Consider the following 25,420-nt stretch of genomic DNA (forward strand, 5'->3'; position numbering starts at 1 on the left):
CATCCGCAGCTCCTCAGGTTAAAGCACTGACTCCTTCCAAACTCTGGAGGGGCTGCTCAAATGGAAACTGGGATTCCCGAGTGTGGCAGTCCTGCTGTGGCAGTTTAGGGAAGAGGAAATGTCTGGCTGGGGCTGCCACCCACCACACTGTCACACTTCCTGACTGCCTGCTAAACGGAGTCCTGGGGTCATTTATCTTTGCTCTAGTTCTGACTGCCGAAAAACATTTAGTTTTTAAAAATGAATAAATACCTTAAAATTAAGGTTGTCTGATTTCGGGGAAAAAGAAGAAAACAAAAGGAAAAACAAAACAATACAAAAAACAGGATACTAGGATGCCCAGGTAAGTCTGAATTTCAGATAAATAACAAATACTTCAATTGTCGTATATGGGATGTACTTATACTAAATAACTATTAGTCACTTAACAAATTTAAATTTAACTGGGCATCTTATTTTGTTTTTTCAACTTCAAATTGTATCGCTTTTCCATTCAGTATATCAACTGTTTCCTGTTTTAAAACTAGTTCCGGGCCAGGTGCAGTGGCCTCACGCCTGTAATCCCAGCACTTTGGGAGGCCGAGGTGGGCAGATCACCTGAGGTCAGGAGTTTGAGACCAGCCTGACCAACATGGTGAAACTCTGTCTCTACTAAAAAATACAAAAAAAAAAAAAAAAAAATTAGGCATGGTGGCAGGCACCTGTAATCTCAGCTACTCGGGAGGCTGAGGCAGGAGGATTGCTTGAACCCAGGAGGCAGAGGTTGCAGTGAGCCGAGATCACGCCTTTGCACTCCAGCCTGGGCGACAGCGCAAGACTCCATCTCAAAAAACAAACAAATAAACAAACAAAAACTAGTTCCATTTGTACCCGTGAGTACACAGAATTGAGAAGAAAAGGAGAGAGCTCATGAGATTTCAATCTCTCTCTCATATGTCCCTAGTTAGAATTACCTCAATGTAACAGGAATTGTTTTTTGTATTAGAAAGTAATTTACAGGCAAAATAGAAACACCAGTTTTTCTTGAATAGACTAGCCATATTTTGCTTTTCATGGTTTGTTAGTTTTCTAATGCAGTCGTTTATGGAAAAGTGGAAAAGCATGTGCTATTTTTATCTTTAGGAAACTGTGTTCTTGGTCTGACATGGAAGGAAGGCCTTGTTAGCTGTCAGTGTTCCAAATATATTACACTACTTAAGTGTTCAGGCCATTGTGGCTGGTGTCATTCAGCACACACTTTTGCTTTTCATTAACCATTTCAGTCTCAGCCACCATAAGAGTTTGCAGATCTTTATTCTCTATACGCTCCATGTTTTCATTTGGAAAATCCTGATAAGATTGTTCTTTGAGTTCATTGCTGTGTCTGTAAACATGGGAAGATGATGCCATTTCCTCTGAGACTCCTGTCCTACGTGTCGGAGGAGAAGTGGATGGAGAGTCCAGACCTACTTCTGCAAATGTGTGAAGAGAATTTCTGTCCCTTCTTCTCTTTTTCTTCAACCTTTCTCATCCTTTTTTAATATAGGCTGGAGCACTCTCTTCCCTGGTCTCTCCCTTGACTTGCCCTGGTGATTTTATTTGCCATGGAAGGTCATTCCCGATGAGACTGTGCTCCCTGTGGGGGCATCCCCAGCAGCCTCCTTCTGCTCCCTGCTCGGTGATGGGGGTGAGAGGTTGTGCCCATGGGCATCCCGTATTTTAGCTGCCAGTTCTACTTGGGAGAAGCAACAGAGGCCCAGGCAGTGGATCTCCCCCGGCAAATGCTCAGAGTGTATTTCCAAGACAAGTCACACCAACCTAACGGAGTGCCTGGAGGCTGAGAGGGATTTTAAAAAATAGCCTTTTTGAGGTATAGTCAACATATAATAAATCACTTATACAACTTGTTACGTTTTTGACATATGTATATACCAATGAAACCATCACCACAGTCAAAATAGCAGACATATCCACTGTCCCCCCAAATTTCCTTGTTCCCCTTTGCAATCTATTCCTCTCCTCTCCCCTCCAACATCTCCAGCAACCACTGATTTGCTGTCGCTATGGATTTGTTTGCATTTTCTAGAATTTTATATAAATAGAATCATAAAATAAGTACTTTTAAAAAATATCTGGCTTCCGGCTGGGCACGGTGACTCATGCCTGTAGTCCCAGCACTTTAGGAGGCCGAGGCAGGTGGATCGCCTGAGGTCAGGAGTTTGAGAGCAGCTGACCAACGTGGCAAAACCCCGTCTCTACTAAAATTACAAAAATTAGCCAGTTGCTCTTGTGAATGACTGTAGTCACAGCTACTTGGGAGGCTGAGGCATGAGAATTGCTTGAACTCAGGAGGCAGAGGCTGCAGTCAGCCAAGGTCACATCATTGCATTCCAGCCTGGGTGACAGAGTGAGACGCTGTCTCAAAAATAAATAAATAAATAAAAAACCAAAATTAAAATTAAAATCTGGCCTCCTTCATTCAGCATTTTGAGATTTTGTGCATGCTCCTGTGTGTATCAATAGCTCGTTTCTTTTTGTGGATGAGCAGTATTCCATTAGATACACAGGCCAGTATTTGTTTATCCATTCACCTGTTGATAGACAGACTTTTTCTAGTTCGAGGCTATATAAATAAGGCTGTCATGAACATTTGGGTCCAAATCTTTGTATGGACATACATGCTCATTTCTTTTGGGTAAATACTGAGGAGTGAAATGGATAGCAGGTATAGGCTTTGCTTTTGGTGACACTGCCAATTTTTCCAAAGCGATTATACCATTTTACATTCCCACCAGCAGGGTATGAAAGTTCCAGTTGCTCCACAACCTTTTAGAAGCTAGAAAAATTGCCATTTAAAATGTCACCATCAGTTTCTTTCTTTCTTTTCTTTTATGATAGTGACTGGCATTCGCCTTTGGAATGTAGGGATCCTTTGTTCTAGGAAGGACCCTTGAGTGACTTCTTGCAGTTTTATCTATTGCCTGTGCCCACTCCAGCTCACCTTGAGGTCAGACCCATAGCCCTATTATGACTCTGAAAGAGCAGACCGAGCTACAAGGCCTCAATGAGGGATACAAGGTGCCAGAGAAGAGGCTGTCGTTATGGGCTCAGCAAAACTGAAATCCCTGGCATATATCATTTTATTCCTCTTCCTAATTTCTCTCCAACTGACGGCTGCTTCATATTTCCTCTCTGCCTCCCTCCACTGTGCTTCCCACCCTCACATCCCCAAACCTCTCTACTTTCCTGAATAATTCACCCCAACTCTAAATTCCACATTGTCTTCAGCACAAAACCAAACCCTTACTTAGCTGAGTTCCTTCTCCCTGGAACGGTGGTTCTCAGAAGGAGGGCCTTGGGTCAGCAGTATCTGCATCCCCTGGGAATTTGTTAGAAATGCATATTCTGAGGTCACACTCCAGACCTCCTGAACCACAAACTCAGGGATGGGGCCCAGAACTCTGTGTTTCAGCACAGGGCTTGTGACGTGAGCTGGCGTTTGAGAGCCACTGCCACGCAGTGTGGTTTGGAGCCAGTTATTGTTGTATAAGCATGTCCCTTGGTGGTCTCATCCACTATCCTAATAGGCTTTTTGAATGTTTCAACTAACACAAATAGGGGTCTTTGGTTATGGGGTGGCATATGGAGAATTCTCATGTTTGGAAAATCAGATTTTCTCCACCTCATTTCATCAATATAGAGCAAATTTCCTTCCACCACTGTTGAGTAGGACATTAGGGACCCCTTTTAATTGGCCAGAGACTTGGGTTTTAATGAGTCAGACATCTCTATGTGTCCCTATGTGAGATGCTGTGCCCATGGGTATCATCCTTTTTGCCTAGGAAGGAAAGTGCCTCCTGTGAAGGAGAGACAGGTTTCCACTGCTTTCCTGTGAGGTTCAGTGCCGTGAACATGTGCCTGATGCCAGGAGTGGAGGAGTGTGGGCTGGTGCCCTGCAGTGCAGCAGCAGTGGGTGGCCAGGGTAGGTTTTTAGCAAGTATCAGTGCCAAGCCTCCAGTTCTCTTTAGTGCAAGCAAGATGCTGGGCCAGCAGGCGGAGGCAGCCAGCCCAGGCCCTGTGTCTGCAGGACTCAGCCGGGAGCAGTAATTGTCCCCTAGCAGCAAGGCACTGGTAGCTTTGAGGCCTCAAAGGGCCAGAAGCAAGATTATAAAGAGACCAGTGAGTGTGGAGTCCAATTCTGAACACCAGGAACAGGAAAATGTTTTTAGGATCAAGGATGCATCAGCCTTACAGATCTGGGGGGTCTCCGGGGAAGTAGCTCACATGTTGAGGTGACCTTCTGCTGGTGTGGCAGGTGGGAGCCTGTGTTCTACTGACTCAGCCATAGAAAGGAAGTGGGACAACATTTTGTAGTTATGTGCTGGTGAGGCCTGAAGTATGTGTTATACTTAAAAGGACAAAGCATTCATTTTGTTAGACATTTCTAAACATAATTTCTCATTTGCTTTTGTTAACTCTCCTAAGATTCCATAGTCTTGATAAAGTACCAGAAAATACCAGAAACCTTGGGTTAGGGGAAGCTGGGGGCCTAGGGGTGTGGCAAGTAACCAAGAGAATTTAGAGAACTTCCACAGAACAAGTTACCTTACTTCTTTTTCCCACAGCTTCCAGCTAGCTAGTTCTTCTCATCACCTGTGAGACAACGCACCTGAAACATTAGTCCCATATAAACGGGCTGCTTATAATTTGGAATGCAGTTAAATTGGTTTTAAAAGCAACTTACAAATTATTTTAAAAAACATTAAATAGGCATTCTAAAATACATTTATTTCATGTTGTTTGTCCCCAGGGTTTGGAGTTTGATGTTCTGGACCAAGCGTAGGCTCTGAGCAAATGCTGCCAGGGCTGGAGAATCAGTTCTGCCACTTCCTAGTTGTGTGATCTTAGACAAATTTCCGTGCCTTAGTTTTCTTCTCAGAGAAATGAGACTAGTCTTATCCACACTATGGACAAGTGGTAGGACGCAAAGGAGCTCACGTTTGTAAAGAGCCTTGCACGGTGCCTGAGACAAATTCAAGGCTTAGCAAATGTTATCTCACCTCTCCCTTTTCTTCCTGTATCCGATTTTGTATATAAATGTGTAAAAAATTTACATGAAATAATGCAAAAGGATGAAAATTCATGTTTATTCATCTTGCCTTTGGTGGAAGCTAGTTTACACTTCAGTGGAATGGTCAGGTTCTTCCCTCGATGTGCCTTGTGCAGGCTGCCCCCTGGGTTGAAGTGGGGTGTTACTACGCAGATGGAAAAAGCGGCAGAGGTATTTCCTAAATGTCCCATCAAGAAACACATACAGGAAAGGGTTGACGCAGCAGTGGGTGGTGGCGATGAGTTTAGTGATGTGAACACTTTTGTCCAGGTTGTAGCTGCTCTTGCAATCATTCAGGGAGAAGTGTTCTTTGAAAGCGGACAGGAAAAATGCAATATTGTAGGGCGCCCACATCAGAAGGAAGACTACCATTATGGCAAAAACAAGCTTGAAAAGGCTATACCTCTGCTCCCTGAACCTTAGTGTTTTTCTCATTTGCACATAGAGAAATGTAAAAATAAATAGGGGGAAGACAAGAACCGAAATGTTCATTTTTAAAGTCAGAAAATGCTTCCAGAATGTCTCATCAGGTGGCAGGAAGGGAGTTCTGCTATATGCACACTTGTATTTCTGGTCTTCCATCTGAGGTTTATAAACCACGAATTCAGGCAAAGTGGCCAGAATGGCTGTTACCCACGCCAGGACACTTGTAATGATGCCACAGGGCACCCTCCTCCTGGCTGAGAAAAAGTTTCCGTTGTGCAAAAACACTAGGTACCTTTGCACGGTCAGAAGGCAATTGAAAAATGTCTCACTGTACAGGCCCACGAAGTACAGTCCACTGAGCATTTTACACATGGGATCGCCACCAGCATGAGCCCAGAAGGGCAGGGTAAGCGAGAAACACAAGTTAGAAACTGCCAAGTTTAGAAGACAGATATTTTCCACGCATTTGAGTCCTTTATATTTTACCAGGATAAGCACAACCAGGAGATTGTCCAGGACACCGATCACGAACACAGCAGAGCAGAGTGACGGCACCAGCTGGGCTGACAGCACCTGGGCGTCATACTTGTCACATTGCTCTGCCTCAGCGCTCTCCAGTTCACCTTCTATGAGGACATCATATTCATCCTCTGGTGCCAGCGTGTAATTGGCCATCTTCAGACTGCCCTGCGGAGAAATGGGAGATGATTTTCCCCTCCAACAGCTGTCTTATCCTGGAGGAAACAACAAACTGGACCTGGATTCATACAGCCCCACTTTCCCTTTCTGGAGCTACATTTTAGCCAGAGTAATTCCCTATTTCAGAAGACTGAAATAAACATTTCTTTAACGTGTGCCCACTTCCCCAGAGCAGCACCATCCCCAATCTAGTTGTTAAGTATGTAAGTGCTTAGCAGTGTGCCAGGTGCCATGGGAAATAAAGCTGGCATGACACCATCTTGGTAGAACTTACCTTCTTTTAGCAGAAACAGGACTTGCCTACATGAACACAATATGTAAGAAAATATACAATTAAAGAGAACCAAGTACCATGGCTTACTTTTAAGAAACGGGTGTAGATCATAATTTCTGCATGTTTAAGAAGTTTGCTCACCCGCCGAAGCAGCTTCCTGTGACAGCTGAGATGTTTTTCTCTCCAAGGGTATAAACAAATGTTTGCAAAAGTGAAACCATGCTCAGCATCAACATGGCCATAAGGGGTTAAATACATAGATGACACACAGATGACTTACCACTGGGCCGAGCTCCTGCGGGGGAAGGGCGCAGCCTCCAGTCCCAGCATCCGGGAGCTGTGGGAATGGCCCCGGACAGTGGATGGCCTCCTTTTGATCAGACTGCTCCTGACCCTGAGGGGCACGAGAAACCACTGTGGATTCCCCTGGTGGCTCTACCCGCCCCGCTCACCGAGCTCAGGGACCAACTGAAATAAAGAACTCAAAAACTCCCCCAGGCCTCCAGAGGATCTCTGAAGCGTCTGAAAGCAACCGGGAAGTTGTTTCCTCCTCCCTCTGGCCCCATACCCCGCCTTTGATTTCCCTGTGACCTTTGACAGCCGTCCTCTGGCCTCCTGAGATAAGGGAACTGTGTCACTGCTGCTCTGAGTGATAGCAAGGAAGTGATGTCAAGGTGCTGAGAACTGCCAAGACCCTCTGGCTTGTGGCATGTGACACTCTGAGTAGGTAACACGTGCCAGCTACCGTCAGCAGAGAGGAGTGTATGTGGTGACCACGAGTCCAGACCTGAGGGTCCTGATCCTCTAATGCGGCCTCTCACCAGTGTACACAGAAACCCACCCACTGATTCCATACGGGGACCAGGAACCTGCCGTGAGAGTCACGGTGTGTTTGGGTTTTTATTGTCATTTTTGAGGGGCACTCTGTGCTTTGGTTAAGACTGAGGCCTCAACAGAAAATTTCAGGAAAATGGAAGCTACAGGGTGATGTCAGCTGGGAAAAGGCCAGGGGCAGAGGTGGGGCCTCAGCGGCAGTGAGCATAGGGCTGCCCTCGGTGTCAACACTGAGGAAAGCAAAGGGGTTTGCAAGCAGCCAGAAGTGATTGGTGCTGTGGCTCATGGGGGAGCTGACCCCGCTTGGAAAAGGAGAACCCAGAGGAGGAAAATCCCGCGGTGATGACACAGAGGCAACATCAAGTCGGGTGGAAGAGAATGTGAAGGGGACAAGTTTAACCCCAAGCTGAGGCTGGGGTCTAGGGTAGTTTTGAGTCCAGAGAGAAGGAAATTGGGAGAACAGCCCAGATTTGGAATGGTGGGAGGAGGCTGTGGGGAGGGGAGGCTGTGGGAAGAGGGTGGGAGGGGGAGGGCATGGTCTGGAAGAAGGATAAACCGAGAAGAGGAACTTGAAAATACTGAAAAAATCTAGAAGAGCTTCTCTTGGGTCAATGACTCAGCAGCTGTGACTAACCTAATTTGGGGATCAGACCTATTTGCTTAGAATTTATATGTTGATTAAATGACATCCTTTTCACACCAAAGATGTGTCTGAGGTAGGATTGAATACAAAATTTGTACCTGTCAAAATAGAAATAGAAAATTAAGAAACTAGCCTGGCACTGTGGCACATTCCTATAGTTCCAGCTACTCAGAAGTATGAGGTGGGAGGGTCGCTTGAGCCCAGGAGTTTGAGGCCAGCCTGGGCAATATAGCGAGACCCCGTATCTATAAACAATATAAAAATGAGCCAGATGCAGTGGCAAGTGCCTGTAAACCCAGACATTCGAGAGGCTGAGGTGGGATGTTCACCTGAGCCCAGGAGTTCGAGGCTGCAGTGAGCCATGATCATGCCACTCTGCATTCTGGCCTGGGTGGCAGAGCAAGACACTGTCTCTGGAAAAAAAAAGAAGGAGGAGGAGGAGGAGGAGGGGAGGGGAGAGGAAAGGGCGGAGAGAGAACTATCAAGAGAAAAATAAACACAGAAAGAGCCCAGACAAATATGTGATTGGGCATTAAACTTAACTCCACGTGTGCTGACAGCCAAGGCAGAAAGAGAAACACAGTGATGTTTGATGGCAGAGGGGTTGGTGCTGGCGGGAACCTAAGCTGTAAGTGCCCTCTCCTGTCTTGTGTGGGTCTCCTGTGAGTGAGTGAGTGGGGGTCATCATGCCCTGGGACACTTTTCCCACCCCCTACAGCCTGGGATCAGCAGTGGCCCCTCCTCCTGGGCCTCTCCACCTCCTGCAGCTGGGCAGGACACTCAGGATCTTGAATGAGTAGGTGCGGGCAGCTTTACTCTCGATACTCATGGATCAGTTCCAGAAAAAGGAAGGAAAGTCAAGTCAGACTTTGAAACTTGCAAAACCTTGGGAATACACACACTCTTCCTCATTAGTGGAGGACGAAAACAGCAGTCAGGCACCTCATGTACCGCATGTCACAGAGTCATGTGAGATGTGAAATTTTCCAAGGAAAAACACAGAATCATGTGAGGTGTGAAATTTCCCAAAGAAAAATGTTTTGTAAATTCAGGATCACCCTGACTTCCTAATATTAGCATGGCCTTCACTTTCAGTATTATTTTATTTTTGCCTGATTCCCAGCATTCTGCCTATCCACACTCAGGCCATGGGGTCCTTGAAACTTCTACATAGGAAGGAAGACTTTAGAAAGCTGCAGTTGAGGCGAAAGGAAAGTTCTCTTTATCATTCTCATACCTGAAGCCATAATAGGGCCTCCTTGTTTGTGAAACGACACCACATTCTGCAGCCTTGGCAAGTGGCCCACAAACCTTACCTCTGAAGGTCTGAGTTCCTCTTTATCACTATAATTTGACCCCAGTTTTAGTTGAAGGAATTATCACTGTATACTCTCATTCCCCACTATGTGTAGATCACTCGTTTACTTAATTCAATTATTCAGCAAGTATTTTTAGAGTGCATAGCCTGTGCCCAGCTCTGTTCCAGGTGCTGGGGATGCAGCAATGGACAAAATAGACAAAAATCCTGACCTTCACAGAGCTCAAGTAAATTGTAGATTAGTAGGAGAGAAGTGCTATGGAGAAGGCGAAGCAGGGAAGGAGAGCAAGAGAGGCCAAGGTGGCTCAGGGATCACATTTTAAACAGTGTAGTCAGAGAAAGCCTTGCTGAGAGCTGGCCGTGGTGGCTCATGCCTGTAATCCTAGCACTTTGGGAGGCTGAAGTGGGTGGATCACTTGAGGTCAGGAGTTTGAGAGCAGCCTGGCCAACATGGCAAAACTTCATCTCTACTAAAAATACAAAAATTAGCCAGGAGGGGTGGCGGTGGGTGCCTGTAATCCCAGCTACTCCGGAGGCTGAGGCAGGAGAATCACTCGAACCCAGGATGTGGAGGTTGCAGTGAGCAAAGATTGTGCCACTGCACTCCAGCCTGGGTGACAGAGTGAGACTCCATCTTAAAAAGAGAGAGAGAGAGAGAGACAGAGAGAGAGAGAAAGCCTTGCTGAGAAGATGGGCACTAAAGCCACAAATGGTTAGGTTCAATAGTTCATGATCGTTGTCTCATTCTTTCTTGTCACTAAGTTCTTATATCAGGGAGGCTGAAAACACACACTGGGTGATAACCTTAGCAATAATTTTACCGAAGACGCAGACATATTCTTCTTAATATATTGACCCTCAATAAAAAAGGCAAAGGATGTGAGGCTCCAGTTACTGATTTATCGCCTTTCAGCTCTTCATCCACTCTTCCGTGTTCTGCCTTGTGATTCTAGAGCTGGACCCCATAAATATTTCTCCTTTGCCAGCTGCTGTAGAAGGCATAAGAAGGTCACAGTAAGAGGCAGAGTTTTTTCTTTCTGGTTCTGGGATTTGTTTTTATTTTCTTTTTGTTCTTTTGGCTGATTTGCCAGTGCTGGGTGGAGACCCTGCAGTGCCCACTCCCCAGTGAATTTTGCCGACACCACGACAGGGGCTTCCTGCTGACTTTTGCTGGCACTCTACTGGGTAGCTTCCCAGTATATTTTGCTGTCACCCCAAGAGCGTCTTCCTCGCCAGAGGCATGTCCACATTCTTGGGAATCTCACTGGTACCCCTTCGGGCAGTTTCTTGCTCAGCAGCCCCAACCTGCCACAACTCAGCAAACTTCTTGGGCATCCATTGGGTTTCAGCCACACCCCCTCCAACAAGGGTGGATCAGCTGGGGAGAGAGGGCATTTTTTGAGTTTGCCACTTCCTTGGCTGCTGTGCCTTAGCTTAGAGGTTATGGCTGCTCTCTACATCTGCCATTCCTGCATTCTTTACTGTTCTCCTTACCCCCTTTAGTAGTTCATACCCTTTTATTAGTTAATAACTCATTATATTTAATGTTCATTGTTCACACTACTGGTGTGGTTTCTGTCTTGACTGTATGCTGATTGATACAAACAACATTAAATTTAGTTCAGGGAAGGGAAGGCGGAATGCTAGGATGATGCCTTTTTTAGAGATCTAACTTGATCTTGAGAAACAGGTATTAGATCAAAGAGCAAAAAACAGAACTACCATTTGACCCAGCAATCCCATTACTGGGTATACACCCAGAGGAATATAAATCATTCTACCATAAAGACACATGCATGTGAATGTTCATTGTGGCACTATTCACAGTAGCAAAGACATGGAATAAATCTAAATGCCATCAATGACAGATTAGATAAAGAAAATGTGGTACATATACACCATGGAATACTATGCAGCCATGAAAATAACGAGATCATGTTTTTTTGTGGAAACATGAATGGAGCTGGAGGCTATTATCCTTAGCAAACTAACACAGGAACAGAAAACCAAATACCTCATATTCTCACTTATAAATGGGAGCTAAATGATGAGAACACGTGAACTCAAAGAAGGGAACAATAGACACTGGGCTCTACTTGAGATTGGAAGGTGGGAGGAGGGAGAGGAACAGAAAAAGTACCTAGTGAGTACTGGGCTTAATATCTGAGTGATGAAATAATTTGTACAACAAACCCTCATGAAAAAAGTTTACCTATGTAACAAATTTTCACATGTACCCCAGAACCTAAAAAAAAAGTTAAAAAAATTATTGTTTAAATGCATAATAACAAATTTGGAAAGTTTCAAAAAAAGAGAAATAGGTATTAGAATGTTTCGACTGATGATAATCTAATCTGTCCCTTACTATGGCTTCTTCAAATATAATCTTTCTTAGATTATCAATTAATCAATCCATCTATCTAATTTTTATTAGCAAATAAAGCGTTACAGAAAATTTGTACAGAGAAAAACTATGATAGTGATAATCTCACATAATAGCCATTATAAGTTTTAAATAGCACTGCTTCTTAATGGGAAATGTAGAAAAACAACTTTTAGAAAACAATCAATTTTCTTCTGAATTAGTTGTTTGATATTGAGTAGTTCAAAGAGGCAAATAACAGCATATAATTTTAAGGCTTCTGAGACCATCTTATCCCGCCCCCAGATTTTCTTTCCCATAGTTGGCTGATCCCTAAAATTCCACCTCAGTACCCAACATTTGTTAGCTGTGATACCTGGGAGGGCAGATAATACTTCTAAAATACAACTGTGTTGATAATTCACCCTGGAAATACAGATTTTATATGTACTTACTGGGAGTGAAATAGTGTTAACTATTCCCTGCAGCAGTCTTTCTCAATGCATGTTCAGTTTATTCCGCAGTATGATACAAAGTGTAAAAAAAAGGACGGGAGGCTATTGCTCATTTAGGTTTGAAGAATAGCTGGACTAAAAAACTAAAGCAAGTTTCTTTACTACAGGACTTCTCAGAGCCCTTCATATGCGAATAGGCGTTATGATCCTCCATGAGGAAGAAAGGGTATGGAGCGTTTCCCAAAATGTTTTGATCATGAAACCCCTTTTAAAGTTTTCATACAGATACTTATAGGCTAAAAGTTCAGTGAGTATATTCTGAGAAATGCTTCCTTAGACATACAAATATTACTGTGTGGTCTAGTAATAATAAATAAATATATTATTTATTAATTTAATTAATGAATATTATTGATTTAATTACTAATAAATAAATAAATATTACTGTGTGGTTTAGTGCACCCCCTGCCCCAGCTCTGAGGGAGCGTAATTGACTGAGGAGCCCAGCTGCTGCACTCTGAGACCCATGTCTGCATTCATGCCAAGGCTGTGCCCTCCATGGGCTGCTCCCACTCCATGACCGTATTAGGGACACTATGACAGGCCCATCCCTTGGAGAGGGACTCCTCTGATGGCTGCCTTTGGCACACGCTTCAGCCAAACCTTGCTTCCTTCCCCATCTCCTTCACTTGGAGTCAGACCTGCTTGTGATCTGATGGCTTTTCCAGCTTCTCCTGGCTCCCTTTGCAGTCCTGCAAATGTCACAGACATTTCCTCAATTACACTTCTTGTATGCCAGACCCCCCCTTGGGTTCTGTATCTTGAAAGATTTGGACTAACATAGTCTTGGAAGGAAGAGCATCATTTTCTAGAGTCTTGAGTCCTTTGCTTACCATGAAGTAATACATTTTGCAGCGTTTCGATCCCTTTCTTCTTACCTCCCATTTCCTGTGGCCTGCGTGGACCAATCCTTTTGGAACACATAAAGACACTTAATTCCATTATATTCCCATTCTGTCATGTTTGGCCAGCTCCTCAGCTCATATGACTTTTTCTATTCCTTGTTCTTTGCTTTGTGCTTCCTCTGCCCTAATCTCACCTCCCAGTATTCCATTCTCTCCCATGCTTTTCCTCTGTGTCTCTGGAACCTGAATTCTGACAATTTCCCTGACATCTTTGATTTATGCCAAAAACATTCACACCATCTCCTGTCCCTTGAGGATACTCCTTCCCTCTCACATCTGTCTCAGATTTGGGAGTCAGAAGGTGACATCCTCTGCCTTGGTGCCACTTTTTGACTATTAATTCCCTTCTAGATATAAAGGAGACTGCTGTGGGCTCCAGTTCTCCGACTACATCGCTCTCTGCTCTACCTCACTGCTATCATCCACTGACTGCCTGGTTGCCCCTATTTTATTCAAGACTTGTGCACATGGATAAGGGGCTTCTATTCACCCCAGTTTCCCACATCATCCTAGTGGCTTAGTTGTCCATGTGGACCCCCATCTGGTGCCCAAGTCTCAGCTCATTAACTCAACTCCCTGGCCTTTGGTTTCACTCCACTAGTGCCCAGCTTAGGTTTGTTAACATTGATTTACCACTGAACTCTCACAATAAAATTGCTCACTTTTCTGACGATAACTTTTACTCCTTTGGTTTCTCTCACTCCATTTATTCTTTGTGTAATATATGTTGTTCGTCAAGCCCTCCAGCCTCTGACTATCAGCCCCTCCCACGGTCACATCCCTCTTTGTCTAGCTGAAATCCAGTAGTCTATCACTTAGTCATTCTCTTGTCAACACCGTGACCTCTCTTGAAGCCCCAGCCTTAGATAAATTATCCTCTACATTTTTTCTTTGAGTGTGTGTTTCTGAGAACAGCTGTTTAAAACCACTTAGCAGCTGGGCTCAAGCTTGTAATCCCAGCACTTTGGGAGGCCGAGGTGGGCAGATTGCTTAAGCCCAGGAGTTCAAGACCAGCTTGGGCGACATGGCGAGATCCTGTCTCTACAAAATATACAAAACATAGCTGGGAGTGGTGGTGTGTGTCTGTAGTCCCAGGCCCGGGAGGCTGGGGTGGGAGGATTGCTTGAGTCTGGGAGGCAGAGATTGCACTGAGCTGTGATTGTGCTACTACTACTACACTCCAGCCTGCATGACAGAGTGAGACCGTGTTTCAAAAAAATAAAAATAAGTAAAACCACTTAGCTACGTGGACAAGATACATTGGTAATTCAAGATCCTCAACTAGCTTCCAGAGATTCTTCTAGATTCCCTGATAACTCTTCTGAGTGTGACAAATTGTCACTTTATCCCATTTTTCCATCAACTATTTCAAGCTACCTAAAGCTTCCAGTCTCTTCACCCCCATTCTAATGACTCCCATTTACTCTCAGGAAATGATCTCATCTTCCGCTTTTCTCAGAACTCCTCAACTCCTCAGGCCCCAACTTCAAATGCAGCTGTGATATGTCTACATTTTTCCTCTCTCCACGGACAGAGTTGCTTCTCTTACACCAAAGGCTAATCTCTCCCCTGCACTCTGGATCTCATTCCGTTTAACCTTCATCATTTTTTCCCACATTTTCTTTGAGTCCCAACTTTTTCCTCTCTATTAGACTATCAGAAGTTTTAAATGCTCAGATCTCTCCCTTAAATAAAGATTACAAACCCACCCTTGACCTCAAACATTGGTCTGACCATTTACTGTCTCTTCTGCCCCTCTTCCAGGCAGCTTCATTAGTTGTCCAAACTCTGTTTCTACTTCACTGCCCACTCCCCACTCTACACCCTGCAGCCTGGCTTCTGCCCCCACCATTCCACTGAGATTGGTCTCCCTGGGTTCACCCACACATCCTTGTGGTTAAACGTAACCAGCTGCTGGGGCAGCTAATGCATCATGTGCCCATGAACAGGAAGCGTCCAGGATCTCCCGGCTCTCCAATACTACAGACAATAACAACAACAACAAAATGCAGACATTAGTCCAGCCCCCAAACACCATTACATTTAGAGATTCCCAAGCTGAAGTGGTGCTTAAGATGTTTTGACACCTGTTAAAATGTTATAGAATCTAAAAACATTAATACAGGACTTTGCAGTGAAGATGACAGTGTAGTGTAGATGAAGATGAGTAAAGCAGGATAGCAGACTCTTCCCTCCTCTAATATCTCAATGACCAAAAACTAGTTTTAAAACTATAACACCTGCCGGCGGCAACTGAACAAAAAATAGGGCACGATCTTACATCAAAATGTTGAAACACTGTGCTTTAGAGATAGGCCTAAACCCAATCCTACTGGGTTTCCCAATCCTGTGGAAGAAAGAAGGAAAATAAACAAATCCTGAGAATTGTCTAATACTCTCCAATTAGGAGACAAGTGGCCTTGGAGGGTGAATATGCATTCCTAGAAAGAAAAGAAAAATATTCCTTCAGTTTGACTTAAGAAAATGGAAAAAATTAAAAAAAAAAACAAGACAAGAAAAAAGAATTTAAAAAACCCTATTGAGTTAAAGCTCTTACATTCCAGAGGGTAGAAGGGTTTCTAGGACTTTTCGTAGACCAGGACAATGTGCTGAGTTAGGACAATAAGACAAATTCCACAAGAGTGAGACACACCCTTGTATATACCGAATTGGCTCTGGTATAAAATTTGTTACTTTTTTTGGATTTTGATTTTTTATAAAAATAATTTTAATAAAGTAATGATTTCATCAAATCTTTAAGGGTTCTACTAGTGCATAGAGTTTGTTAGAGGTATACAGAGTTTTATTAGCTCTGCCAGCTATCACTCAGGGTGATCCATTTCCTTGTGCGTCTTGCAGTTTCAACGTGCGTCTTAACTGGGGATTATTTTCTCTGCAGTAGCTTTTCACGGCTTGAAGTGGGAGCACTCCTTTCCAGAGGAGTTTTGAGTTTGTTTCAACCAGGAACATTGAGGGCATCAATGGCCTGATAAGAATTTTCCCCGCCTGGTTTTGGGGTCTTCCATTTTGAGGGTATTATAAACCTGTGCATGAAGCATAGGTTTTGTATTCTCAGAGATTTTTCCCATACCACTTAAAGCCTAGGCAAAAATAGATAAGTGTTTGTGTTTTCCTCTGCCTGTGGGTGAATTTCTTCTAGTCCCCCTTTTCCCAAGTGCTAGATTGACATCAGGATCTCTCAGTTCCTGCTCCACATATCCCATAGCCTTCAGCCTTGCTGTCTGCCCCATGTCGGAGTTACACTGACATGGCCTTTTTGATGCATGTGGCCTTTGATTTGTCTGCATCAGACAGTGACCGAAACGGTCTCTTTCCATTGAGTAGCATTTCAATGAACATTTGTTGTAAAATGTGGTTCCTTTATGCATCTCATAGGTATTTAGTGCCCACTGTCTTATAAATCTTCCTTTTGCCCTTCCATATCCATTCTCCACTCTCTACCCAGCTTTATTCAGGGGGAAGCTCAACTTATTAACAGCAGGCTCCCCTGTCTTTCGATTTTCGGTTGTGTTTGGCTGATGGGGAATTTTAGGCAGAAGATTGGAGAGCAAGGTCAGGGGAGTCAGGCCCTGGCTCCCTCCTGATGGGGTCTAGTGGGCTGATGTGTCCCTTGAAGTAAGGGCAGCTCTTGTCAGACAGCTCCCTCCCCTTGCCCTGTCTGGCCTTGCAGTGGGAATGGTGACCTGCTCTCACTGGCACCAGGCACTGCACTGTGTATTGTGGCCTCCCTATACCCTGTCCAAATCTTTGTATGGAATCCTTCATTAAACTCACCTCAGTTGCCCTACTTAAGTGTGCCGTTTGGCTTCCGCCAAGCTCCTGAAGGACACCTCTCCCAAGTCCCAGGAACTTTGCCAGACGCTGTGGAGAAAATAGTGAACAAAGTGGAACCATCCTCTGTCCTCACGGCACTGACATTCTAGAGGGAGATTCAGGTACGGAACTGACTATAATTCAGGAAGTCATGTGCCAAGCTAGGGGAGCACACAGAAGCAATGGGAGCTGTCCCAAGAGCACCCGGCCTGGCTCACGAGGGGCAGGGGAAGGTTTCCCAGGGTAGGTGTCACCTCAGTCAAGGGCGCATGGATGGGAGCTGGCCAGGGGAGGAGTGGGCCTCTTGCTCCCTCCTCCTTTCCTCCTAATGTCTGCTTTTCAGGTTCTTGAGGGACCACTTACTTGTCTCTCAGAGGTGGGGCAAGAAAAGAGAGAGTGATAGAATTCAAGGTGGTGACATTTTATTATTTATTAGCATCTGTGACTGAGTCTTAGTGAAAGAGAAAATTGAAACCAAGTGCCAGACTATTTTAGGTTGGTTTCCTGGGAATCCAGGGCTCGGGCTCTCTGAGAAGGAGAGTTGTATGCAGCAGACTTGTGGGGAGGGCTTCCAGGAGACACAACTGGAAAGGAGAGAACAAGACAGGACCAGGCAGAGGGAGAAGCTGCCCACGTGGTCACAGAGGAGGCCCCAGTTATTCCTACAAGGAATTAGGAATTGAGGGGAGGGTGCTAGGCCTCTGCAATCCAACATTATCCAGTCATTGGCTCAGCCATCCCTGGGAATGGGGCATTGCCTGGGCAGGCAGCTCCAGTTCCCGGAAAGGGGAGTAGCTGTGAGTTCCAGCACCTCTGTTCCCATCTACGGGGGTGGAGGCATGGAGAGATGCATTGGCTTGAAGACGGCATCTGGGCAGAGTCCCACAGCATCCACTGTACAGGCAGAAGGTTCTGAATTTCCTGCAAATTTCATTTACTCTGAATGATAGAAAATGGAAACGGAAATTTCTAAGGCCACAGTGTCACAAGACCACGGAACCCACGTGTGGGCACACCGAAGGAGGAAGTCACGTGCACAGGAGGCCACACTGCCCACTCACTTCCCTAAACTATGCTGCTGGGGACTCATCCATCATCATTGGAGTGTGAAGTGCCCAGTTTACACAGGGTCAGTCGAGTTGGGCAGACACTGGTCTGATATGAATCATCTTCAATAGATAAGAAACGTTCCTTTTATGAATAGAGGTAAAAATTAATACACAAAGTAGCATCCTCATTTAAAAAATATTCCCTTCAGTAAAATTAACTGACACATTGTAACTGTGCAGGAAAGGGTTTGGGTGTGGTATTCAGTCTGGGTGGTGAGGCCCCTAAGCTGGGGACTGTGAAAGCTCTGCTTCTTCCTGCTCACGTCTCCCCCAGGGACAGTCCCAGTCTCCACAGAGGCTCCAGAGCCTCTTCCTTCCCAGGACAACCTCCTAGCACTTGACTGGAGCCAGCTCCTACCTCTGCACAGAGTCCATGGTTCCCATCTCAGCCACACCTTCTGGAAAGGGTCTTGGAAAGGCCCCTTCCCTACCTGGTAAACCAGGACCTTCAACTTCAGAGGCTGGTCCTGTCCTCTCCGGAGAGCCCAGAGCTTGGGGGCAGAAGTTGTACTTTTCTAGGCAGAAGGAGGGAACATTACTTTGTATTCCTTTGCCATGAGTGTGCAGAGGAGGAGACCAGGCAGGAGTTACAAAGTCTTTCTGCATTCTGATTGCATCGCAGGGTTCCGTGGATGTTTTTTCCGCTCTTATCTTACTCTATGTCTCTGTAACATTTGACATTGCTGACACTTCCTCCTACTCCCCGAGCCCTCTCCCCTGGGCCGCTACAAAGCCCCGGATTTGGCTCTTTCTTGGCACATCTCCTCATTGTTCTTTAGGGCTCCCTTTGCTGCCTGCATTCCTCCAGGTTCTGCTTGAGCTATTGAGTCCACCCCTATGGCATCCACTGCCTGTGACCCCAGATGTAGATCTCTACTCAGTCACTCTGCTGAGTTCAGTGTCAGCACATCCAGCTTCCCCTGACACTGCCACCTGGAGGTCCCCCAGGATATCCAACTCAGCCTGTCCTGAAAACCAAACTAATTGACCCACATCCTAAAAACAGTGCTCCCCATTTCAATGAGCCAAGACCCAAGCCTTGATCATATGCCTCCCAAAAGCCCTGATGATCCAAGTCCTCCCTTGCAGCCCTCAGACCCATTAACTTCTCTCCACTCAGGGCTCTCCTACCTTGGAAGAGGCCTCTGCTATATTCTGGAGAGAGCATTGCCAAACCTCCACCTAGGGGCTCTCCTCCATTCTTGCCCTCTTCCAATACAGTCTCCACATTGCCAGGGCCAATCCGAAGTTCAAAATAGGAATCTACTCCCTGTCTTGAAACTCCTCTCCACCCACGCCACGGGCCCACGCTCGTCAGTGCCCACGGTGTGCAAGGTCATCCCCGCCTGTCCTCTCCTTCCCAGGTTCCAACCCCATTTCTTTCTGCTCCCTTCTCACTTTCTGCTGTCAAGATGCCACTTACCATTTCCTGAAGTTTCTTTCTTCCCACGTTTTCTCACACACCGTTTCCACAGAAATTCCTCCATTCCTGTCACGTACACTTTTCCTTGTAATTTCTCCTGTGTGAGAGACCCCACCCCATTCCAGATACAAACAAGCTGGGAAAGACACTGAGAAGTGCTGGAATCTCAGCACGTCTCGCTGGCTGGGGGATGTGAGACATGTTCTCCAGGTGTGCACACGCCACTGGGGAGGCTTGAGAGGGTGGTGTTTTGGCCCCTGGTGGGACTCACGATGGGCATTTGGGAAGGCAGTGCAAATGGTGGAGTGACGGGAATGAGTGGGTGAAGAAAGAGAGAGTGCTTGTGGACAGTCTGACTCTCCTGTGGCCATGCTAAGAGTCCTGAATATGGGCCGGGCGCGGTGGCTCACGCTTGTAATCCCAGCACTTTGGGAGGCCGAGGCGGGCGGATCACGAGGTCAGGAGATCGAGACCACGGTGAAACCCCGTCTCTACTAAAAATACAAAAAAATTTAGCCGGGCGTGGTGGCGGGCGCCTGTAGTCCCAGCTACTCGGAGAGGCTGAGGCAGGAGAATAGCGTGAACCCGGGAGGCAGAGCTTGCAGTGAGCCGAGATCACGCCACTGCACTCCAGCCTGGGTGACAGAGCGAGACTCCGTCTCAGAAAAAGAAAAAAAAAAAAAAAAAGAGTCCTGAATATTCCACGAGTCTGGAGTAAGTCGCCAAAATCTGCCAGGAGCCTGTAGCAGCCCCTGACATGCCCCAGAGCCCTCCTTGATGAGGATACAGCAAGGAGGAAGCACTAGAGCAGGGCTCCTCAACCACAGCCCTGCTGATGTTCTGGATGGATAGGTTTTTGTTGCAGGGGATTGTCCTGAGTGTTCTAGGATGTTGAGGTGCATTCCTGACCTTCGCCCACTAGATGCGAACAGCACTGTGCCCTCAGCTGGGACAACTAAAATGTCTCCAGATAACACTGGATGTCTCCTGGTGGAACTGTCGTCCTCTGCTGAGAACTGAAACACTGGCATTAGTAACTGTGGGGTGGGGGAAGGGAAAAAGATTGGCCGGGGAGCACTGAGCAGAAAAGGAATCCTACGCATCTTGAATTTGACGGAAAAATCACAGGGCTGGATTGAACATGTTAGGAAAGATTAAGTGGGTTCTAGAACAAATGCAGTTCAAGAGGGAAAAGGTTGTTTGGTTATAAAATTGTTTCATTTGTGCTGATTTAACCGTGAGATATCAGAAGGCTCATTCTTGGTTCTCAGGTTTTAGCTGAGCCACGCCACTTCCAGGAAGCCAGCTCTGATAGCCCAGCATGGGGCCTGGAAGCCCTCCTTTGTGTTCTGGAGCATGTGTCACTCTATGTTGCAATCGCCTGTTGACCTCTCTGGCTCCTATCTGCATACTCTTACCTCATTCCTTGAATACAGGAATTTGTGCGCTGTTGTAACCCTAGTACCAGCACACTTGCTTCTCAATAAATATCTGTTGAATGAATGAATAATTTTCAATGCAATTCCCTTGAATTAGTGACACTTTTCCCTATAATTTGTTACTAACTTCTTGGTGGAAAAAAATTTTTTTCTTTTCTTTTCTTTTTTTTTTTATGGTGCAATTGCCAAAATCTTTTTTTATTTTATTTTATTTTTTATTATTATACTTTAGGTTTTAGGGTACATGTGCACAATGTGCAGGTTTGTTACATATGTATCCATGTGCCATGTTGTTTTGCTGCACCCATTAACTCGTCATTCAGCATTAGGTATATCTCCTAATGCTGTCCCTCCCCCCTCCCCCCACCCCACAACAGTCCCCGGAGTGTGATGTTCCCCTTCCTGTGTCCATGAGTCTTCATTGTTCAATTCCCACCTATGAGTGAGAACATGCGGTGTTTGGTTTTTTGTCCTTGTGATAGTTTACTGAGAATGATGTTTTCCAGTTTCATCCATGTCCCTACAAAGGACATGAACTCATCATTTTTTATGGCTGCATAGTATTCCATGGTGTATATGTGCCACATTTTCTTAATCCAGTCTATCGTTGTTGGACATTTGGGTTGGTTCCAAGTCTTTGCTATTGTGAATAGTGCCGCAATAAACATACGTGTGCATGTGTCTTTATAGCAGCATGATTTATAGTCCTTTGGGTATATACCCAGTAATGGGATGGCTGGGTCAAATGGTATTTCTAGTTCTAGATCCCTGAGGAATCGCCACACTGATTTCCACAATGGTTGAACTAGTTTACAGTCCCACCAACAGTGTAAAGTGTTCCTATTTCTCCACATCCTCTCCAGCACCTGTTGTTTCCTGACTTTTTAATGATGGCCATTCTAACTGCTGTGAGATGGTATCTCACTGTGGTTTTGATTTGCATTTCTCTGATGGCCAGTGATGATGAGCATTTTTTCATGTGTTTTTTGGCTGCATAAATGTCTTCTTTTGAGAAGTGTCTGTTCATGTCCTTTGCCCACTTTTTGATGGGATTGTTTGTTTTTTTCTTGTAAATTTGTTTGAGTTCATTGTAGATTCTGGATATTAGCCCTTTGTCAGATGAGTAGGTTGCAAAAATTTTCTCCCATTCTGTAGGTTGCCTGTTCACTCTGATGGTAGTTTCTTTTGCTGTGCAGAAGCTCTTTAGTTTAATTAGATTCCATTTGTCAATTTTGGCTTTTGTTGCCATTGCTTTTGGTGTTTTAAACATGAAGTCTTTGCCCACGCCTATGTCCTGAATGGTAGTGCCTAGGTTTTCTTGTAGGATTTTAATGGCTTTAGGTCTAACATGTAAGTCTTTAATCCATCTTGAATTAATTTTTGTATAAGGTGTAAGGAAGGGATCCAGTTTCAGCTTTCTACATATGGCTAGCCAGTTTTCCCAGCACCATTTATTAAATAGGGAATCCTTTCCCCATTTCTTGTTTTTGTCAGGTTTGTCAAAGATCAGATAGTTGTAGATATGCAGCATTATTTCTGAGGGCTCTGTTCTGTTCCATTGATCTATGTCTCTGTTGTGGTACCAGTACCATGCTGTTTTGGTTATTGTAGCCTTGTAGTATAGTTTGAAGTCAGGTAGCGTGATGCCTCTAGCTTTGTTCTTTTGGCTTAGGATTGACTTGGCGATGTGGGCTCTTTTTTGGTTTCATATGAACTTTAAAGTAGTTTTTTCCAATTCTGTGAAGAAAGTCATTGGTAGCTTGATGGGGATGGCATTGAATCTGTAAATTACCTTGGGCAGTATGGCCATTTTCACAATATTGATTCTTCCAACCCATGAGCATGGAATGTTCTTCCATTTGTTTTTATCCTCTTTTATTTCATTGAGCAGTGGTTTGTAGTTCTCCTTGAAGAAGTCCTTCACATCCCTTGTAAGTTGGATTCCTAGGTATTTTATTCTCTTTGAAGCAATTGTGAATGGGAGTTCACTCATGATTTGGCTCTCTGTCTGTGATTGGTGTACAAGAATGCTTGTGATTTTTGTACATTGATTTTGTATCCTGAGACTTTGCTGAAGTTGCTAATCAGCTTAAGGAGATTTTGGGCTGAGACGATGGGGTTTTCTAGATATACATCTTTTTTTTTTTTTTTTTGGTGGCTCTGTTGCCCAGGCAGGAGTGCAGTAGTGTGATCTTGGCTCACTGCAGCAACCTGTCAGGCCTCTGAGCCCAAGCTAAGCCATCATATCCTCTGTGACCTGCACATATACATCCAGAGCAACTGAAGAATCACAAAAGAAGTGAAAATAGCCAATTCCTGCCTTAACTGATGACATTCCATCATTGTAATTTGTTCCTGCCCCACCCTAACTGATCAATTGACCTTGTGACATTCCTTCTCCTGGACAGTGAATCTCAGGAGCTCCCCACCAAGCACCTTGTGACCCCCACCCTTGCCTGCAAGAGGACAACTCCCTTTAACTGTAACTTTCCATTACCTACCCAAATCCTATAAAACCACCCCACCCTATCTCCTGTTGCTGACTCCTTTTTCAGACTCAGTCTGCCTGCACCCACATGATTAAAAAGCTTTGTTGCTCACACAAAGCCTGTTTGGTGGTCTCTTCACATGGATGCACATAACATTTGGTGCCGAAGACCTGGGACAGGGGGACTCCTTTGGGAGACTGGTCCCCTGTCCTCGCTCTCACTCCATGAGAAGATCCACCTACGACCTCAGTTCCTCAGACCAGCCCAAGGAACATCTCACCAATTTCAAATTGGGTAAGCGGTCTCTTCACTCTCTTCTCCGGCCTCTCTCGCTACCCTTCAATCTCCCTGTCCTTCAAATTCCAGTTCTTTTTCCTTTCTAGTAGAGACAAAGGAGACACGTTATCTATGAACTCAAAAACTCCAATGTCGATCACGGATTTGGGAAGACAGCCTTCCTTTGGTGTCTGATCATCGTGGGGACACCTACCTTGATCTTTCACCCACATTCCATTTGGGTCTGATCACCGGGGGATGCCTGCCTTGGTCATTCACCCACATTCCCTTGGTGGTAAGTCAATTGCTGGGACGCCTGCTTTGGCTGCTAACCCACATGACAGCCCAGGGCTGCTCACCTCCCCCCTTCTCCATGTCTCTACTTTCTCTTTACATTTACCTCTTTCACTATGGGCAACCTTCCACACTTCATTCCCCCTTCTTCTCCCTTAGCCTGTGTTCTTAAAACTTAAAACACCTTTGACTAACACCTGACCTGTCCAAGTTGGCACCAGAGTGGGGTAATTTTAAGGGGCTTATAAGCCTGGCCATCAATACCCACAACAGTTATGGAAGCAAGGGAAACGAAGATAATGTGGAGTGGGTAGCCCCTGTATCGATTAAGAAGGGGATGGACTTGGACAACATTCTTTTATGCACTCTTTTTAAAACCTAAACATCTTACTTTCTTCTGTGATACTGCTTGCCCAATACAAACTTGACAATAGTTCCAAGTGGTGAGAGAATGACACTTTTGATTTATCTGTCTTACAAGATCTAGATAATTTTTGTCATAAAATGAGCAAATGGTCTGAGGTGCCTGACGTCCAGGCATTCTTTACACATCAGTCCCTCTCTAGTCTCTGCTCCCAATGTGACTCATCCCAAATCTTTCCTCTTTCTCTCCTGTCTGTTCCTTCAGTCTCCGCCCCAAGTTCTGAGTCCTTTGAATCCTCCTTTTCTACGGACCCATCTGACTTCTCCCCTCCTCCCCTGGCTGCTCCTCGCCAGGCCTAGCCAGGTCCCAATTCTTCCCCAGTCTCTGCTCCCCAACCCTATAATCCTTCTATCACCTCCTCTCCTCACACCTGGTCTGGCTTACAGTTTCGTTCCACGACTAGCCCTCCCTCACCAGCCCAACAATTTCCTCTTAGAGAGGTGGCTATAGCTAAAGGCATATTCAAGGTTAATGCTCCTTTTTCTTTAGCTGACCTTTCCCAAATCAGTTAGCGTTTAGGCTCTTTTTCATCAAATATGAAAATCCAGCTGAGTCCATGGCCTGTTTGGCAACAACCCTTAGACACTTTACCTCCCTAGACCCAGAGGGGCCAGAAGGCCGTCTTATTCTCAATATGCATTTTATTACCCAATCTGCTCCTGACATTAGAAAAACCTCCAAAAATTAGATTCCAGCCCTCAAACCCCACAACAGGATTTAATTACCCTTGCCTTCAAGGTGTACAATAATAGAAAACAGGCAGCCAAGTGGCAACATATTTCTGAGTTGCAATTACTTGCCTCCACTATAAGAGAAACCCCAGCCACATCTCTAGCACACAAGAACTTCAAAACACCTAAACCTCAGGGGCCAGGCATTTCTCCAGGACCTCCTCCCCCAGGATCTTCCTTTCCAGCACTTCCTTCAAGTGCTGGAAATCTGGCCAATGGGCCAAGGAATGCCCACAGCCCAGGATTCCTCCTAAGCCATGTCCCATCTGTGCGAGACCCCACTGGAAATCAGACTGTTCAACTTGCCCAGCAGCCACACCCAGAGGCCCTGGAACT

At 45.3% G+C, this 25,420-nt stretch overlaps 1 protein-coding gene and 1 long non-coding RNA gene across 4 annotated transcripts in view; one reads left to right on the forward strand and one right to left on the reverse strand.

The window, feature by feature from the left end:
* Positions 1–4,752: 4,752 nt before the first annotated feature.
* On the reverse strand, positions 4,753–7,083 carry CCRL2 (C-C motif chemokine receptor like 2). Of its 3 annotated transcripts, none has more exons than XM_003282456.3 (2): positions 6,769–7,083; positions 4,753–6,202 (listed from the first exon to the last, which is right to left on the reverse strand). In XM_003282456.3, exon 2 carries the CDS (start codon positions 6,188–6,190, stop codon positions 5,156–5,158), a length of 1,035 nt encoding a protein of 344 aa, XP_003282504.1. In that variant the 5' UTR covers positions 6,191–6,202; positions 6,769–7,083; the 3' UTR covers positions 4,753–5,155. The 3 variants fall into 3 exon arrangements, with proteins under 3 accessions (XP_003282504.1, XP_003282505.2, XP_003282506.1); XM_003282457.4 differs by lacking the exon at positions 6,769–7,083 and adding an exon at positions 6,576–6,707; XM_003282458.3 differs by lacking the exon at positions 6,769–7,083 and adding an exon at positions 6,630–6,682 and having other exon boundaries at positions 5,108–6,202.
* A 128-nt stretch (positions 7,084–7,211) lies between these two features.
* LOC115834715 overlaps positions 7,212–25,420 on the forward strand; it is a 44,112-nt gene continuing 25,903 nt past the window's right edge. The window contains exons 1-2 of the long non-coding RNA XR_004029593.1: positions 7,212–7,374; positions 23,426–23,653. This is a non-coding gene — a long non-coding RNA (uncharacterized LOC115834715). The remainder of the gene's footprint in view (positions 7,375–23,425; positions 23,654–25,420) is intronic.

Source organism: Nomascus leucogenys, chromosome 4 (assembly GCF_006542625.1).
Source record: "Nomascus leucogenys isolate Asia chromosome 4, Asia_NLE_v1, whole genome shotgun sequence".
Classification (NCBI taxonomy): domain Eukaryota; kingdom Metazoa; phylum Chordata; class Mammalia; order Primates; family Hylobatidae; genus Nomascus; species Nomascus leucogenys.